The sequence below is a fragment of the Trichomonas vaginalis genome, chromosome IV (genome assembly GCF_026262505.1).
Source record: "Trichomonas vaginalis G3 chromosome IV, whole genome shotgun sequence".
Taxonomy (NCBI): Eukaryota; Parabasalia; order Trichomonadida; family Trichomonadidae; genus Trichomonas; species Trichomonas vaginalis.
The window spans coordinates 16,230,084-16,247,620 of record NC_067206.1 but is presented as its reverse complement, the minus strand read 5'-3'; the positions used below and the strand labels follow the sequence as shown (position 1 = coordinate 16,247,620).

The following is a 17,537-nucleotide window of genomic DNA, read 5'->3' as shown; positions in this document are numbered from 1 at the left end:
AGGATTTCATAGAACTTAACAAGGAGGAGTTTAAAGAAGGCTATGAAGTGAAAAGATGTGAAGAAGATTTCTTGGCGTATTTGAAGAAAAAGAGACTAAAGCCAATGGCTCAAAATAAGTTTCAATCGATGTTTGAAAAGAAACGTTTGAGCTATGGTGGTGTAAGAAGCACATATTACTTTGTTAAGAAGTGAGGACATTTATTTTTGTCGTTAGTGTTGGAGTTTGTGTTTGTTGTTAGTGTTTGTCATTTGTGCTGAAGTTAGTACTTGATGTTAGTGTTGGAGTTTGTGTTTGTTGTTAGTGTTTGTCATTTGTGCTGAAGTTAGTACTTGATGTTAGTGTTGGAGTTTGTGTTTGTTGTTAGTGAGAGAATAAATTAAATCATGAACTTTGCCATGGTCTCTGTCCCTAGTAGTTTTCATTAAGTTCTGGAAATAATGAAAGTCATAAACTTTGCCATGGTCTCTGTCCCTAGTAGTTTTCATTATCTCACAGAGTTAATGAAAGTCATACTTTCTATCAGATGAAGCATGCAGATGAACATAATGAAAGTTAGTGGTTTGCCACGAGTTATGAATAAAATATTGGCATATTAGATGAGATAGCTGATGAAACAGATGAAGATAAATTAAATCTTGGACTTTGCCACACTCTGTCCCTAGTTCCTCAAAATCCTTGACAACGTTGCTTAGAAATTTTGGTTCAAAACCTCATCTGATTTTAATCTGTTATGCTACCTGTTAAGTTTCGCGAGATTATAAATGTCATGGAGTTATATAAAAAGGAGGGCAGCTAGGGACACTGGAAGTACTTGTAAGGCTATCTGTTAAGATTGCATGAAATACTAAAAAGTCATGAAATCCATTATCGCTGTGCTAGCTTCACCTTAGAGTAAATGACAAATAAAGTCACTGAAGCAATGAAACAAAAGTTTTTGGTAGAATACATTAAATCAGGAACTATTCCAGAAGGTTTTTACATTCATACTATGAAGGATGGTAGAGTTCAGTTTAGAAAGATAAAGCAACCATTAGATAAAGAAGGAATTTTGAGAAAGATTAAACTTCATGAGGACAACATTGCTGAACTTAGAAGAAGTTAGAAGAGTTGGAGAAAGGAAGAGAGTTATAAAGCAATGAATTCAACAGGGTAGAAATGAGGTGAAAAAGGGTTAGATCTAACTTCACCTAAATTTATTTTTGTGCTATGTTTTCATACGTGTGAGGGTGGTGATATCATTAATTTTTAAGTTTATTTTTTATTTTATTTTTATTTATTTTTATATAAATGACGAAAACTATTGAGATAACAAACTACAACGATCATGAGTTCAAGAATTTGTTCTTCGTTCCTCGTGAAAATACATTCTATCAGATACGAGGGAGAAAGGGTAAAGTTAGTTTGAGCGTTTATGACAACAAACATAATGGGAGATATATAAAAGCAATAGATACAAACGGTAAGCGTGTTTCATTAGCTTTGTCAAAACTTACTAACATTTATTTTGACAGTGACTTTGACTCTGACGATTGGAGCGACAGCAGCGATACTGAAGAATATGAACTATTGTGTGAAGCACAGCAATGGGAAGAGTTGCAATACTTTTGTAAGTGAGAACATTAGTTGGAACGTTAGTGAGAACGTTTATTTTTTCATTAGTGAAGTCTTTAGCGAAAATGTTAGTGAGGTGAAGTGGTTGGCGGCTTTGTAAATATTTAGGGTTAAGTTAGTGTTTGTGTTTGTGTTGTAAAATATACGTTAGTGGTTTTGTAAAGTGTCAAACCGTTATCTTGGGTAAGGTGGAACGCAGTGCCGCCGTACCCAAGATAGGGATACTAACTATTTGGCGTCTCTCATCTTGAAAGATTCGATCCAGGTCATGTATCAAAAAATATCTCAAAAGATTTTACAAAGTTCTCAGCTTCTCATAAGACAGTTGAAGTTTTCAACGACAAGACTCAGAAGATTGAAAAAATAGAGAGACCTTTCTGGGGTCTGAATGCAAGCCTAAGTATGTGGCTTTGGTCATGTTTTGCCGAAGAAAATATTGACAAACGTACGAAAATGTGGGAGAATTGTGTCTACCATTACGTAGGCAATCATTCTTTTTGCGAACCGCACAATTACAAATGCTTTGAATGGCAAAAAGGTGCCAATTCGATCCAACTTCAATTCATGCTCTATGACTTGGTTCACAAATGGACACCCATAGTTTCCAAAGTTTCTTCCATTGGATCTACCTGCATGAATGAAGCGTTTAACTCCAAAATTGCATGCTATTTGGACAAATCAAGAGCCTGGAAGAACATTAACATTAGAGTTAACGTTGCAATCTTAGAATGGAATGATCCAGAGCATTTTCTCGGAGATATACAAAAAGCATTACATCTTCCCCCACTTCCAGAAGATTGTGTCAAATCATTTGAAGAGAATTGTTACTCCAAAATGATATTGAAACAAAAAACTGTTACAAAAGGTTCTAAAAAACAAAACAAATACAAAAAATCCATTCAGAGTGTACCAGGAGGAGAATATCAAGTTTTCAAGTCCGAATGGGAATCAGAAGACGAAGACATTGATGACTTTGATTAACGAAAATTACATTTTATTTATTGTTTTTGTTTTTAATTAAATTACCCAGATTTTTCCTATCGTTGGGAGTAGCTATTAAATAGAACCACCAAGGGTATTTTTCGAACTGCCGGTGTAGTGGAAACATCCGACATAATGATTCATTATGCCAAGGTTTGATTCCCATTTAACCAATTTTTTTCTTTTTTGGATCATGAATTTTTTTTTGGGTCACTATAAGATTTGTTTCATGTTCTAAATCTGCTGCATATGTAATCTATTTTTATTTACCTATTTTTTAAAAATCTATTGGATTGCCAAATTTGAATATATTTAAAATCATAAAAATCCAAAAAAACTATAAATATATGTTTTATGTATAGTGCCGATACTCAAATATCAGATTACTTAGATCCATGAATAATATCCGAATTTTTTTCTTAAAATTAAACTTCAAAACTTCTTGCAATCTTATTCTTAATCAATTGTAAATTTTTAAAACCATTTTTTAAAATAATTTTGCGTAAATTTTATTCTCATGTTGTTTTAATCGAAAATTGATACATTTTCAAAAAAATAATATTGACTTATGAAATTCATTTTTAAGGTGAAATAGTATTGTTTTTATTAAAGTATATTAGGGCTGTACAAGATTTAAAAAAACATTGCCGGGTTACCGTAGAGGCCTAAAAAAATCGCGCCTCGGCGGCAAGCCGCCTCGGCATTAAGAATGCGCATCTAAATTTTTATATGTCCTTCTTTCTTTCATTTTTCCCTTCCCTTCCTTTTCTTTTTCTTTTTTTCCCTCCTCTTGCTCTCATTTACCTTTTTTTCCTTTTCTCATCATTTTTCAAAATTTAAAATTTTTATCAAAAATCTTGCCTATAAAAGCAGATTATGGAACCTTTTAATGCCTCTTAATCAATATTATACAGCATAAAGCATATTAAATGAAAGTAATTACGTATAAATTTATTTTATTATCTTATTTATTAATTCTTTAGCATGTATTGTTTAATATTAACTTTTCTGTACATTAAATATGATATCTCCAAAGTATGAATGCCTTGTAACGAAACGAAAACTTAATTTTATGTTGAATATTTGTCACAAACATTAGATTATTAAAATATATGTTGGATATCCCTTAGTATGAGACTTCATGACTCTTGTTGTCTAACGTGAGCTTTGGATTGCAAGCTTGCTACAGCACATAAGTATTCTGTGGTTAAAAAAACCACATGAGCTTTAAAAACTATAAAACCAAAAATAATTGTTATAATTTAAATGAAGAAGTAATTTAAAACGATTTTATTTATGATCAAATTTTATATATTTTTTTGGATCAAATCCATTTTAATAGAATTTATATACTATTCATCTATTAGTAAACACTACCGTATATTATTTTTTAAGCTATCTTATTTTTTGAACTTTTATTCAAATCTTTGGTCGCAAGAAGAATTGCATGATAAATAAAAACATTTAATCAAAGTCAATTTTATTTTTCATATTCAAATGGACTGAGTGTTAACATTTAAACATTTTTTGCTAATTGTCGTCAAAAATTAGGCGTAAAGCAAAAGTTGATATTTCATATGGTTTTGATAGATAAGCATTATATTCCCACTCATTATATTCGTAAATTTTGAGGTTTATCCTTCGCTTTTAAGATCATTGAATTTGATTTTTATATAAAATAGTTATATATTAGAAAATAATATGAGTTTTATATGATATTATTTTTCAGAAGATTTCATTCTATATGCCTATGAAAAGTACTCTCAAAACTAACTTTTTCCTAATTATAATTAAATCTAGAATATTGTATTATGCTTAGTATTATTTCATTTTTCTCATTCAATTTAGAATTTACAAATGTCAAAAAATTGAGAGCTGTCACTTTTGATGAATTTCTGTTTATTACAGCATTGTTATTAATAATGAAAAATAAAGCTTATTTCAATGAAAATTGTTCTGCAAATTTATTTCACTTTTGACCTTACTTTTTCCGTAATTCAATTTTTTACTTTTAATATTTTAGATCTTCATAATATCATTTGAAAAATTAACCATATAAAAAAATCAAGTTATCAATTCACTTTTTCCGTAATTCAAAAATCAAAAATATAAATAATATATCTTTTTATCAAATATTATTATTATATTCTATGAAAAATGAGGTCCGGAAATTTTGCGGATTCCCGTAACTCAATTTTACGGAAAAAGTGCAGTAAACTATTCAAAATACGGAAAAATTGGTGTAAACTAATGATTTTACGGTAAAATCACGGAAAGTCCCGGAAGAATATATGTGCCTATATGAAATTATACAAAAATGAATCAAACGCATTTTAAAAGATTGTTCTTGGAGTGTGGTAGAATTTACGAAAAAGTGACAGTAGAAAAAGTGACACTTAACCTTAAATTTCCAAACACTATTTTTTGATTATATTTTGTTATTTATATATTTATATATGTATATATTTATATATGTATATATTTATATATGTATATATTTATATATGTATATATTTATATATGTATATATTTATATATGTATATATTTATATATGTATATATTTATATATGTATATATTTATATATGTATATATTTATATATGTATATATTTATATATGTATATATTTATATATTTATATATTTATATATGTATATATTTATATATGTATATATTTATATATGTATATATTTATATATGTATATATTTATATATGTATATATTTATATATGTATATATTTATATATGTATATATTTATATATGTATATATTTATATATGTATATATTTATATATGTATATATTTATATATGTATATATTTATATATGTATATATTTATATATGTATATATTTATATATGTATATATTTATATATGTATATATTTATATATGTATATATTTATATATGTATATATTTATATATGTATATATTTATATATGTATATATTTATATATGTATATATTTATATATAAAAAAAAAAAAAAGGTAGTGGGGCCTCCAGGCGCGTTGCGCCCTCTAGCCCTGAAGATGTTTAGTATAATGAAGTTTTTTTTTTTCTTGGGATGGCCTTCCAGGCACTTCGTGCCCTCTAGCCCTGAAGATGTTTAGTATAACTTTGTCCGGACAAGCAAGGGTCTATCGTCGCTACAGGAAAAGTTACAGGCGTTCCAAGGAAGTATACTTTGAGAAGCCTTTCCCCCTTATAGAATGAGATAGGACGGTTATTTTACAAAACTGACAACACTTTGACCGAGTAGTTTTTTGTGCTGAACAAATAGTGTCATATAAACATCTGTCAAAAACCGCTTTTTAACTTCACTTAAAATGCCACGTAAGCTACGTAAGAATATACGTAAGAGGAAGAGAGCATTGAAACATCCAATAGTAAAACTGACACCACAACAACAGTTGCAACAACAAATGATGAATGACCCCACTATGTTGCAACAAATGTCAAGCAACCCTATGCTTTTAAACCGAGTTATTGGTGCACAGAGTGGAGGTTTAAGAGCGGCACTTTTAGCGAAAATGGCAGGCTATGGTGGAGCTGCAGACGGAACAGCTTATAACCCTCAAAGTCAAATGAATTTGAGTTCACTCAAAAATCAAATAACAGATGTCAAAAAGTCAAACATAGACATACAGAAACAAATAAGTGAAAACGAAAAGAAACTAGAATATGACAGACACACAAAGAAACTCAATGAGTTAAACGTAGAGAAAAAGAAGAAAGAAGAACAACTGAAAGAACTAAGTACAGAGGAATATGCGAAAAAAGTGTCAGAAAAAGCAGCAGAAGTAGCAAAAATGGAACAAGATGTTATAAATTTGAAAAACCATACTACTCAATATAAAGTACTGAAAGATGAAGAGATAAAACAAAAAGCCCTGAAGACATATATGGATAGCGATGAGTATAAAAAAGAAGTTGAAGCAAATGTAAAGGCAGAAAAACTTTTACAGTTGCAAAACCAAACCGTACAGTATGAAAACTTAGCACAAGAAAGTAAAAATAACGACGCAGCCATGCAAAAGGCAATGAAAAGCGCAGAATATATAAAAGCTAATAATGACTGGTTAGATGCCCAAGCCAACGCCAAAGCAGCCCAACTTATAGGGTCAATAAGGACAAAAATACAAGCGGATGAAGACAGTTCAAATGAAGCTTTAATGAATGCTGACTTTAAGAACGCCTTCGAAGCTCTTCATAGTAAGGTGAAACTAGTGAACGACTTCTCATCTGGAAAGAAACTGAAGTCTGAAGGTTTCGACAAAGAGTTAAGAGAAGTAGCACAAAATATGACGAAAATAACAGATGCAGCAACGAGACAGGCAGTTCAAAGTGCCTATGACGCCGTTAGAGCAACTGTTGTGGAAAGTCAAGAAAAAGAGTTACAACAGACCAAAACAGACCTAGTAAATGCTTTCTTAAAAACGAAAAGTCAGGTAGGACATTATGCTGCAGATGGAACATATGTGCCAGCTGGTGGAACTTATATACCAGCTGGTGGAACTTATATACTAGCTAGTGGAACTTATATACCACCAAACCCTCCAAGAGAAGCACCTGCACCAGGACTACCTAAAACATTTACATCGTCACATGGACACAGACACAGGCATGCACCAAAACCAACACAACAACCAGCACCACAACCAACAGTTCAAAACACTGCACCACAACCAACAGTTCAAAACACTGCACCACAACCAACAGTTCAAAACACTGCACCACAACCAACAGTTCAAAACACTGCACAGCAACCAACAGTTCAAAACACTGCACAGCAACCAACAGTTCAAAACACTGCACAGCAACAACCACAAACAGAGCAAGGACATAAAAGAAGTAGAGAACAAGGAAACCAAGAATTCTTAAAAATGCTTAAGGAAAATTATGGTTACCCAGATACTCTTGACTTTAGTGACAGATATAAAGAAGCTATTAGAAAGTTCAAGGAAGGAAATACTGACCCGAACCTATTTAGCTTTATGGTTCAGCACCAAATGGGATATAATTTCAAACCTGGAAAATACAAGCTCGCTAAGGGATATGATTTAATAGCATATCATCCAAATGACATGACTGAATTTACTCCGAGATATTTGGTGTCAGAGATAAATGATAATTCAACTATCTTCATGAAACACGTAAAAAATAGAGACGGAACGAAAGAAGAAAGGGTTATGAATGCGGATGGCTTAAATAGGGAACTTGTTAAAAACGGTCTCGGAATATATGAAATGCCAGCAGATGAGGTACAAGAAACTCCACAGGAAGAAGTTCAGATACAACCAGACATGGAAGAAATAGTTCAGCAACAACAGCTAGAAGAGCTGAAGGAAACAAACAAGTCCCTCCTTTGGAAACTAACTTCACAGAACTAGATGAAGATTTGGAACAGCCGAAAAATCTTGACCCTCAACAAGAGTATGCGGAGAATATGGAATCTTTCCAAGAGTCTAAGAAAAATTCGGCTGACATAGTAGAAGAATATCGAAAAATGTTCGCCGACATACAAAAGACTCCAACATCAGATGAAAATATTCAGCATAGAATGGAAGTACTGAAAGAAAATGTACGCAAATACAACAATCCTTTTTACTTACGACCATATAACGTTCAATCTTTGGCTGAACTCGGTGAAAATAAAAGGTTTAAATTTCACCAAAAAACATATAGAAATGAAACATTGTTTAAAGTTCATTCAGAACCTAACAATATGGAAACAAACCTACTTTTGTTTCTGCAGGACTATGGAACTACAATGAGATGGGGTCATAAAGCTAATCCGGATAGGTGGTTCATAAACTTACAACCACAATTCCAAGAAGTTGTAGACGCAATGGAAGTGAATGGTGAACCCATATAGCTGGTATTTTCAGCGCGGCTTTAATGCCATTGAAAGATATGAAAGATGCAGATATTTTGAAACCAGTATGAAATGAACATGGCTGATGGAAATATAACACCTGACGTTCTAAACACATTTATCTCAAAGAACTACACAGAACCATAGAGATTATAATTTGGTGAAGAGTTTAGAAAGAAAGTTAGGGAGAGAGAAGGAAGAGAACCTATTGTACATGACCTTGCAAACGAAAGTTTACAAATGTCATAAAAACTTACTTTGCAGACAATGAACCGAGAAGGGATGAATATTTAAAAAACTCAAATGGACAGTACCAAATGAAATTTAGTATTGAAAAACATGTTCCTTGACAAAATAAAACCAACTACGAAATAAATGACGCAAGACTGAAACATTGGGTAAAAGCTTTCATTTCACAAAAGATTATTATTGGTAACATGGAAAGAAAACCAGAATGGCTACAAAAACATATATTTGGAAACGAGCTTATTCCATATGACAAGCTCTGTTGAAGAGCTTGAACCGGAAACTCAGGAAAGAGTCATGCAAACAATAAGCGAAGACTCAAATACAAACTATGACAAAATCTTTCTAGGATATAGGTTACCTGAGATGGCGACCAGAGCCCAAAGGCAAAAAGGACATGGAAAATTTACAACATACTAGGTGAACATGAGGCAAAGATGCAACAACTTGAAGCAGAGGGCAATTACCAAAAGCGACACCAAAGAAGAAGAGTAGAACAAAGTAAAGCTTGGTCCGAGTGGTTCTATTATGACACATAAATCCAACTATTCTATATTTTACCCATATGAAATGTACGCCGCTCAGAATATAACGCCAACAGTTTTTGGATGCCATGAACGGAAATGTTTTGAATGGTATAACGAATGCGACAATGCCATTAGAAGGTCAGAAATAGTTCCTGAACTTACGAATATACAACTGCTGTTTCTTATGGAAACGTAGGTGAGTTTGGAGAAGGTTCTTCAACAACAGTAGATATTGCTTGCGACAGGTTTCATATTATTTCTATTGACAACTCATTCTTATACGTGGAACAAGACATTGAAATAAAACCTTCTGCCAAGTTGTCTGACAAGAAAGGTTGCAATGGAATTTTCTATGTCGGATACCAATATGCTCCAGAAGTTTTCATGGGATATAAGATATATTCTAACTCTGACTTAGTTCAAACAGTAACATGGGCAAACTATGAATGGTTCGCTTTGAGAAACTCAGTACAACCACAAGCTAGAGAACAAACAGACCAGTATGCAACTATTGAGAAATAAGAAGACTTGACCCTAACGTTCCAGGAGTTTATGTTAACCTTTCTGGACAAACTGCAGCAGCAGTAACCAAAGTAAAACTGAAACTTAGAGTTCCTTTGTCATCTTTCCTCATCTTCAGGTTTTTAAGATACTTGCCAAACTGGGCAGGAAAAATTTCTATCGAACTTACTCCAAGCAAAAATAACTTAGTCATTGCACCAACACAAGACCCATTCAGCATTACTATAGCTGGAACTGGTGGAGCCAAGTTCTGTGACTTTTGCAAAGACAAAGTTGACTTAGACTTTGGTTTCTCAAACTTCAACAATGAAGTAAACTATTATTTCAATGCTGCTGGAACTGCTTGGGACCCAGTTAAGTTCACATGCGAAAAGTTTGAATGCAAGAGAATAGAAAGCAGACTTGCAGTCTATATGTTGGACCCAGATATTTCAAATGCTTTAGCTGCCAAATATATTGCAGTTCCACTTATGTTCCCTATACACCAAATATCTGTCAAAGACTTTGCAGGTGAAGTTGGAAACCAAAGTGCTGACCCAGGTGCAAGAACAGATATTGCTTTAACAACTGCAATGAAACATGCAGATACTATGTTTGTACTGTTCAGACGAACTATAAATGACTATTCTTGTTTCTACAACCCCGGTATTAAATATCATATAAACATAGATGGCAAATATTATCCAAGAGAAGAATATTCTACAGTTGAGGATATGAGGTCATACAACTTGACATTAGATGCTATGAACTTTAACAACAACTTCACAACGACCATTAACCCTGAAATGCAAAGTTCTATTATGCATATGTGAAAGTATGGACTCATACAGGAGGTCAAAAAACTCAATATACAAATGGAGACCGTTCAAACTTTTGGCTTGGCATTCCATTTGCTGACTCAGAAGACTTTATGGGTGGTATTTCAACTGTTGGTACAGTTCAAATACAATATACTGGTGACAGAGACGGTCCAGATGAATTGAGAGCAAAGAAGTTTACAAAACCAATAGCACTTTTCACGGAAGATGCTCTTTTGAAGATTCGTTCGATGAAACCTGCTGGGGCTCCTCAGATTGGCATAACGACAGCTTCCATCGAGCAGATTTTGGCAGCAGGTCAGTAAGTTGTTCTTGAACTGACTTCTCTCCGTCAAATATTGACAGTACGCCAGTTTTGACATAATATTGTAAGATAAACTTACCTTTAGAAATATCTGTAAGTTTTGTTGTTATATTTTTGTCAACGTCAAGAACTTTCACCATTTCAGTTATACCAACTTTCTTTGCTTTATGGAAATATTTTGGTTCAGCAAATATTGCTATTCTATAACATTTACCATTGTTTGTATAAAGAACTATTCTGTCAATGTATTTGTATTGTTTGTGTGTGTAAACTTTGTTCTGCTTCAATTCGAAGAGATACTCGAATACGTCCATCTTTTTATTCTAAGTAAAATGTCATTTCCGAAAAATAGAAGCGTGAGTGTTTCAAAAGGTTTAATGGCGGTGGCAGATGTGAAGTTAAATTCACCAACTCAAACAAACAGTCAAAGTGTTGTTGTCAATGTCAAAGACAGAGATGTTGAAGTGGGGAAACCATACGAAGACGAAGATGGTATAACAATTGTTCCTGTAAAAGAACAACCAACATATCCTGAAGTTAGCAGAGACTTAAGTTCTGTTGCAGATATTCGAAATGACTACCAACAACTTAAAGACAAACTTCAAACTCAGGAGAAGATTTGTCAAGCTTTAAGTATAATGTTAAACTTGGTCGAACACAACCCTGTAAAAGTGAACTCATATGTCATTGCACCTCATGAAGTTTTGAAAGAACTATTGAAACTTTTGACAGAGGCAGACGATATAAACATCAAAGAAATAGAACCCGACATTAGTTGCTGTGGTGTTTCATATAATGTCATTGACAAGATATACGTTATGAAAGGAGGTGAAACGTTGAACTTAAAGTATAGTTTCCCAGACGTCATAAAAATATTTGACGACCACAACATTTCATTAAAATTTATTTGCTAAGTAAAAATGTCAAAACTTCTTGAAAGATGTTTGAAGAAAAATAATATAGACTTTATTTCATGTAAAGGACTTTACACACTTTTGAACGATATGAAAGACCCTGTTTTGTTTGTTCGTGTAGACAAAGGAAAGTTCTATGTCTTTACAAAATATTTGAACTTCTTAGACAGAGAACTTCAAGAAACGCCATGTGAAAGTTTAGATGAAGTTCTTCTCCACTTTCAGAAAAACTTTTAAATATATATAAATGGCAGAAGATATAATGGTTTATACTATTACGACTAAAAACCCTGAGTCATATAATTCTATAACAACAAACTTACAAAGTCCTCAAGGACGATATTGTAAACTAACCTTAAACACAATGACGACTAAAGCCCTTTTGCTCTTTTGACACCAGAAGACTTTATTGTTGTGAATGGTAAAAAATACTCCTTTGAAGATACTTACTCAGATATACCACCAACAGGTTTTGTTGACTTATTTAATACTTTAAGTACGGGTGTAACATGTGCTGCAACTAGAGCAGGTTTCATTATGTTTGGATGTCCGACTGAGTTTACTATAAACGATATGAGCTATAATACAAAACTTATTTCTGGTTTTTACTACCAACAGTTTCCTATAACAGGAAAAGGTGTCATACAAGGAATGTCTATTCCATTGACATTAAGCACACCAATCTTATATATTGTTTCAAACTTAGGTTCAAAGTGTTATTCGAATGTCGACAGAAACTACTATGACCAAAAGATACTTATGCGTATAAACAATACTTTCTCTGCTGGTTTGCCTATTGTTCATTCGAATGCAGAATTTTCAACCTTAGTGAACTCAAACACTTTGGCAAGTATAACGTTGACATTAGTTGACGCAAACTTTGTTCCTGTAAAACTTTTATGTCCTATGTATTTGTCAATGACGGCAGAAAGTTTCGAATTGGAAGATGCAACTGGTGAAAGTATTGTATTACAAGAACAACTTCAACAACAAATAGCTCAAGAACAACAAATGCAACAAATGGAACAAATGCAACAACAAAGTCAAGAATAAAAAAAATATTTTTTTTATTTTTATAAAAATGTACAGAATAGATGTTTCAGATTTTTATGACTTCCAAGCATTCAGAAATATGTGTCCATTTAGAGACTATAACAAAGCAGTCGAGAATTTGAAACGTTTAGTCATTTATGTCGACTCTGCCCCAGAATGTTATGTTATGAAAGAATGGGATGTTGTCTTTAACAAACCAAGAGCAACAATAGTTTCAGAACAAGAATGTAGACAAAAACTTAAGAAAATAAAAGTCGTACAAGTTGGAATGAAGATGTTAGATGCTTGGGATATCTTATTGTCAAAACTTGAAGATTTTTCAGTTCGTGGTATAAAGTTCTATACACCTTCTCCAAACTTCTATTCTATCTTCACTGGATATAAATACGAACAAGTAGAATGGAAAGAAAATATTATAGAAGCTTGGTTAGACCATGTCAAAGAAATTATATGCAATGGAAACGAAAAGGTTTATGAGTATATCTTATGTTGGTTTGCAAACATCTTACAACATCCAAGTGCTAAAAATGAAACTGCTCTCATTATAATTGGAAAACAAGGAACTGGTAAGAACACATTCTTTACAGATATTTTGTGCAAACTGTTAGAGGGCTATTCGAACCCTAATATGACAAACTTAGAAAACATCTGCGGTAAATTTAACTCCTCAATAGAGAATATGAAACTTATAGTTTGCAATGAACTTCAAAGTATAGATACAACAAAAGTTTTGAACTCAGATGCTTTGAAGAGTCTTATAACAGATAAAGTTGGAGTTGTTGAAAGAAAGTATAAAGACCAAAGAGTTTGTGAAAATGTTGCAAACTTCATTATGGTTTCAAACAATACTGTTCCGATGAAGTTAGAAAGTTCTGACAGAAGATATGTAGTTGTCAGAACGTCAGATTCTCATATGCAAGATACAGAATATTTTGACGACTTAGCAGAAACTTTGACATCTGACTTTTACAACCACTTGTTCTCATATTTTATGACATTAGATATTTCAAAGTTCAATCCAAGACAAATTCCACATACCGAAGAGAGACAAACATTGTTAGAAGCAAACAAGAGTGTATATGAACTGTTCATAGATGAAACTGACTTTGTGTCATTAGATGAAAGGTCATTGTACGATTCGTATAAACAATATTGTCAAGAATATGGTTATATGACAGCGTCTAAACGAACATTCTTGGCAAATGTCAAAAGTCTTTTAGACGTACAGAATGGTGTATATACAAAGAAAAATTTTTCTGAGTAAATTTAAAAAAAATATTTTTTTATCCGATAGAAAAGATGACAAAATTCATCTCAGTAAACAAGTACATGTCAGGACTTAAAGAAGAACTAGACCCATTCACATATTTGAATGTTTACTTCTACCATTTTGAAAAGTCTTCATTCAGCAAAGTTTGGAACATCGAACCAGTTAAGTTTGCTATTGTGACTAAAAATGGTGCGAAATTTGAAGACTTAGACATAGAAGGTTTGTTAGCAGTCAAAGAAAATTTTGACAGAAGGTTCTCAAACCTTAAAGAAGGCAAAGCATACAAACTTGTTATACCTTATGAACCAAAGAAAGCAGACGACTATGAATATTATGAGTCTAAAGTTGTAGAAGTTCAAGGTAAATTGGGTAAAAAGATTTTAGAGTCTAAGCCAGTGTTTACTCCTAAAGAGGAAGAGAACATTGACATTGACCCTGAAATGTTCTAAAAATAAAATTTTATTTTTACATGTCAAATTTCTTTTTCTCTGGAACTGGTTCAGGTTCTTTTTTCTCTTCTTCTACTTTCTTTTCTTTCTTCTCTTCTTCTACTTTCTTTTCTTTCTTCTCTTTCTTCTTCTTCTTTTCTGGTGGAGATATGTCAAATTTCTCAGAACCATATCTATGTAAAAGTTCTTTGTCCTTTAATAGCTCATCTATTCTGTTTTCTATTTCATCTTCAAGAACAGCGCATGTGTCTTCTTTGCATTCTAAGAACTTTTGTTGGACTTCATCTTTCCAATCGGCGTCATCTCTGTCAACAAGTCTGTCATTGACAAATTTTAAGACTGCTCTTTGTAATGTTTTATGGTTCTTGTCATATTCCCAGAAACAGAACTTTAGAACAAATTCACCTTTCTTGTTTACACTATGTAAGATTTTATGGTCGACAGATGTTTTGCTGTCGAAAAGTTTGTCTCGAATATAGATAGCGAAATCGCTAGACATTTTCTAAAAGATAAAAATTTTAATTTTTCTAAAAATATGTTAGAAAAAAAGTTTGCTGACATTGACAAGAAATTTGAGAATGTTTTAAACAAGAACAAGAGGAAGTTAGAAAATGCTCAGATAAAACCTATACATGACAAGTTCTTATTTGCTCAGAATGGTATAACAGGTCTAATTGCACCACCTGGGTCGGGTAAGACTTTCACTTATCTTAAAATGGCTGCACAACAACAAGAACTAGATGAGAAGAACCCATTCTATGAGTTAGTAGTCATTTGTAGTACTTCTGGTCAATTTGACCAAACCGTCAATTCGTTCAAAGATATTATAAAGAAGTCTAAGTTAGTATGTATAAAGGATACTGAGTTGTTAGATTGGATAAAGAAGTACCAAAGAAGAGTTTTGAAGTACAATGCTATAAATGAGTATATAAATTCTAAGTTCAAAGACCCAAATGAGGAAATGCAGAGAATATTAGAGAAGAAACACTTCAGAAACAAACAGAAAGAGATAGAATACATTTCGAAGAAATTGCAATCTTACGATTGGAAGACATACCCTCATAGATGTCTTCTTATCTTAGATGACTTTGCTTCTCATCCTTTGTTAAAGAACAGAGAACAAGACATGTGTCGAATTCTTAAGAAGCTCAGACACTTTAACATCTCAGTCGTAATATGTGTACAGACAGCAAAGAGTTTAAGTAAGGATGTTAAAAGAATACTTACTGACATTATACTTTTCCCCGGATTGTCCGAAGACGATTTCATGGAACTTATGAAAGAGTCCATGGCAGGTAAGTTTGACAGACATGAACTATGGGAGAAGTACAAAGTCATACAAGACCCTCATACTTCTTTCAGAATTCATATCTACGCAAACAAAGTTCAAATTGTAAAAAGTCAAGCTTGAAAAATCTAAGTGTTTAGTCTTAGTAAGTAAGTCTGTTGTGGTTCTGCAGCTTTCGGTTCTTCTGGCTTTGGAAGGCATTCAGGAAGAGGAACGTCAGTCATCCGTTTGTGTCCTGTCGGAAGGAAAAACTTTTCCTGTCGGAAGGAAAAATTTTTTCTGTTGGAAGGAAAAACTTTTCCTGAAGTTCGACCAAAAAGTTCTCAATTTTCGAAAATTTGAATGGTTTACGGACGGACAACTGGAAAATTTTTTCTTGTCGTCGGGAAAAATTTTTTCTGTCGGAAGGAAATTTTTTTCCAGTTGTCGGGAAAATATTTTTCTGTCGGAAGGAAGGACTCGGAATGCCAGAAGGATTTGACAAGGCAATTTACTTTATAGAGCTACCTGAGCCATCTGAAGTCAAGCTTGAAAAATAAATGGTTCATCTACTCTACTTGTTTGAAGTTGTCAAAATACTCTGTTATTTTTTCCTTTAACAATGGCAAATCTTCTTTGAATGTAAGAATTGTACAACCTTTAATATCATAGTGTGTTTGAGGTAACGTATCTTGAACTCTTTGTTTCACATCTTCATTCGGTGTCATTGAAATCGGTAAGTTTTCGCGATAGAACCAATTTCTGTCAGATTTGTAAATCTTAGCAAGGTCGTAAAAGCTTTTGTTGTTTCTTCTGACTAAATGCAACATAACCATATCTTTATCTTCTTCATTTTCCATCTCTTCAGTATAAATCATATACTTATAGTTCTTTTCCTTTCCTTTTGGTACCGAACGTGGTATTCTTTTCTGAATGTTTTTGTCTTTTGCTTCAAGCTTGTTTTCCATCTCTTCACGTTCTTGTCTATGAATTTCATCTAACATCATGAAAATATAACAAGCGTAACGAGGTGAAGCCCACATTGCAACAGCATTTACAAGAAGTCTATGTACATAATATCCTTTCAAACAAGGAGCCAAATTCTTGCGATTTTCGAATGGAATCTCTTCCCTCGGTTTTCCGAGGGAAGCAATCATATGAGGAAATTCTTCTAAAAGTTCTTTTGTCTGTTGGTTTTCAAACCAATGATATGCTTGCTTTGTAGAACGAAGAGCATTCAAAATACTTTGCATTTGGTACATGTCATCTTTGACCGAACGAATGAGACGGAGTTGTTTGTTAAACTGTATGTACTCGTATTCTTCATTTATAGCTTCATGGACTATAACTGTTGTTGTGTTCTCTGATGTTGACATATCTGTCTTTACATACAAAATAAAAAAATAAATAAAAATAAAACTAACTTTATTTTTTCTATCTTAAGGAAATTCATGATTTTCATGAGTTTTAGGCGACTACGTTTTCTTACGTACTCGCTGTTCTTCACTGTTTTCATAGAGTTTTGGCGACTGGGTTTTTTTACCTACTCGCTGTTCTTCACTGTTTTCATGAGTTTTAGGCGACCCCGAAAAAAGTCGGTCTCGCTGTTCTTCACTGTTTTCATGAGTTTTAGGCGACTACGTTTTTTAACGTACTCGCTGTTCTTCACTGTTTTCGTACGGAATCTCTTCTCTCGGTT

The 17,537-nt window shown here is 32.8% G+C and overlaps 8 protein-coding genes and 3 pseudogenes across 11 annotated transcripts, besides 4 other annotated features; 9 read left to right on the top strand and 2 right to left on the bottom strand.

Moving 5' to 3' along the window:
* Window positions 1–2,178: 2,178 nt before the first annotated feature.
* Window positions 2,179–2,595, top strand: TVAGG3_0104880 (uncharacterized protein; the record flags this gene model as incomplete). The annotated part of the gene is made up of 1 exon (XM_001298865.1): window positions 2,179–2,595. One exon carries the CDS (start codon window positions 2,179–2,181, stop codon window positions 2,593–2,595), a length of 417 nt encoding a protein of 138 aa, XP_001298866.1.
* Window positions 2,596–3,202: 607 nt separating this feature from the next.
* Window positions 3,203–3,404: a mobile genetic element.
* A 1,059-nt stretch (window positions 3,405–4,463) lies between these two features.
* Window positions 4,464–4,500: a mobile genetic element.
* Window positions 4,464–4,500: a terminal%2Cinverted (terminal inverted repeat of Banshee-A3 transposon ID:TVAGG3_0104860).
* A 1,419-nt stretch (window positions 4,501–5,919) lies between these two features.
* On the top strand, window positions 5,920–6,349 carry TVAGG3_0104850 (protein of unknown function, DUF4106 family; the record flags this gene model as incomplete). The annotated part of the gene is made up of 1 exon (XM_051222907.1): window positions 5,920–6,349. A coding segment is annotated over one exon (430 nt), but the record flags the coding sequence as incomplete, so codon positions are not given.
* A 53-nt stretch (window positions 6,350–6,402) lies between these two features.
* On the top strand, window positions 6,403–8,432 carry TVAGG3_0104840 (annotated as a pseudogene). Its single transcript has one exon. A coding segment is annotated over exon 1 (2,030 nt).
* Window positions 8,433–9,340: 908 nt separating this feature from the next.
* Window positions 9,341–17,537: part of a mobile genetic element that runs on past the window's edge.
* On the top strand, window positions 9,626–10,592 carry TVAGG3_0104830 (annotated as a pseudogene). Its single transcript has one exon. A coding segment is annotated over exon 1 (967 nt).
* TVAGG3_0104820 (protein of unknown function, DUF4106 family) lies at window positions 11,263–11,799 on the top strand (the record flags this gene model as incomplete). The annotated part of the gene is made up of 1 exon (XM_051222906.1): window positions 11,263–11,799. The coding sequence occupies one exon, from the start codon at window positions 11,263–11,265 to the stop codon at window positions 11,797–11,799; it is 537 nt and encodes a 178-aa protein (XP_051107892.1).
* On the top strand, window positions 12,047–12,852 carry TVAGG3_0104810 (annotated as a pseudogene). Its single transcript has one exon. A coding segment is annotated over exon 1 (806 nt).
* Window positions 12,881–14,116, top strand: TVAGG3_0104800 (uncharacterized protein; the record flags this gene model as incomplete). Its single annotated transcript, XM_051222905.1, has 1 exon — window positions 12,881–14,116. The coding sequence occupies one exon, from the start codon at window positions 12,881–12,883 to the stop codon at window positions 14,114–14,116; it is 1,236 nt and encodes a 411-aa protein (XP_051107891.1).
* Window positions 14,152–14,571, top strand: TVAGG3_0104790 (protein of unknown function, DUF4108 family; the record flags this gene model as incomplete). The annotated part of the gene is made up of 1 exon (XM_051222904.1): window positions 14,152–14,571. The coding sequence occupies one exon, from the start codon at window positions 14,152–14,154 to the stop codon at window positions 14,569–14,571; it is 420 nt and encodes a 139-aa protein (XP_051107890.1).
* TVAGG3_0104780 (uncharacterized protein) lies at window positions 14,588–15,070 on the bottom strand (the record flags this gene model as incomplete). The annotated part of the gene is made up of 1 exon (XM_051222903.1): window positions 14,588–15,070. The coding sequence occupies one exon, from the start codon at window positions 15,068–15,070 to the stop codon at window positions 14,588–14,590; it is 483 nt and encodes a 160-aa protein (XP_051107889.1).
* On the top strand, window positions 15,533–15,870 carry TVAGG3_0104770 (protein of unknown function, DUF4106 family; the record flags this gene model as incomplete). The annotated part of the gene is made up of 1 exon (XM_051222902.1): window positions 15,533–15,870. A coding segment is annotated over one exon (338 nt), but the record flags the coding sequence as incomplete, so codon positions are not given.
* TVAGG3_0104760 (KilA, N-terminal/APSES-type HTH, DNA-binding family) lies at window positions 16,408–17,214 on the bottom strand (the record flags this gene model as incomplete). The annotated part of the gene is made up of 1 exon (XM_051222901.1): window positions 16,408–17,214. The coding sequence occupies one exon, from the start codon at window positions 17,212–17,214 to the stop codon at window positions 16,408–16,410; it is 807 nt and encodes a 268-aa protein (XP_051107887.1).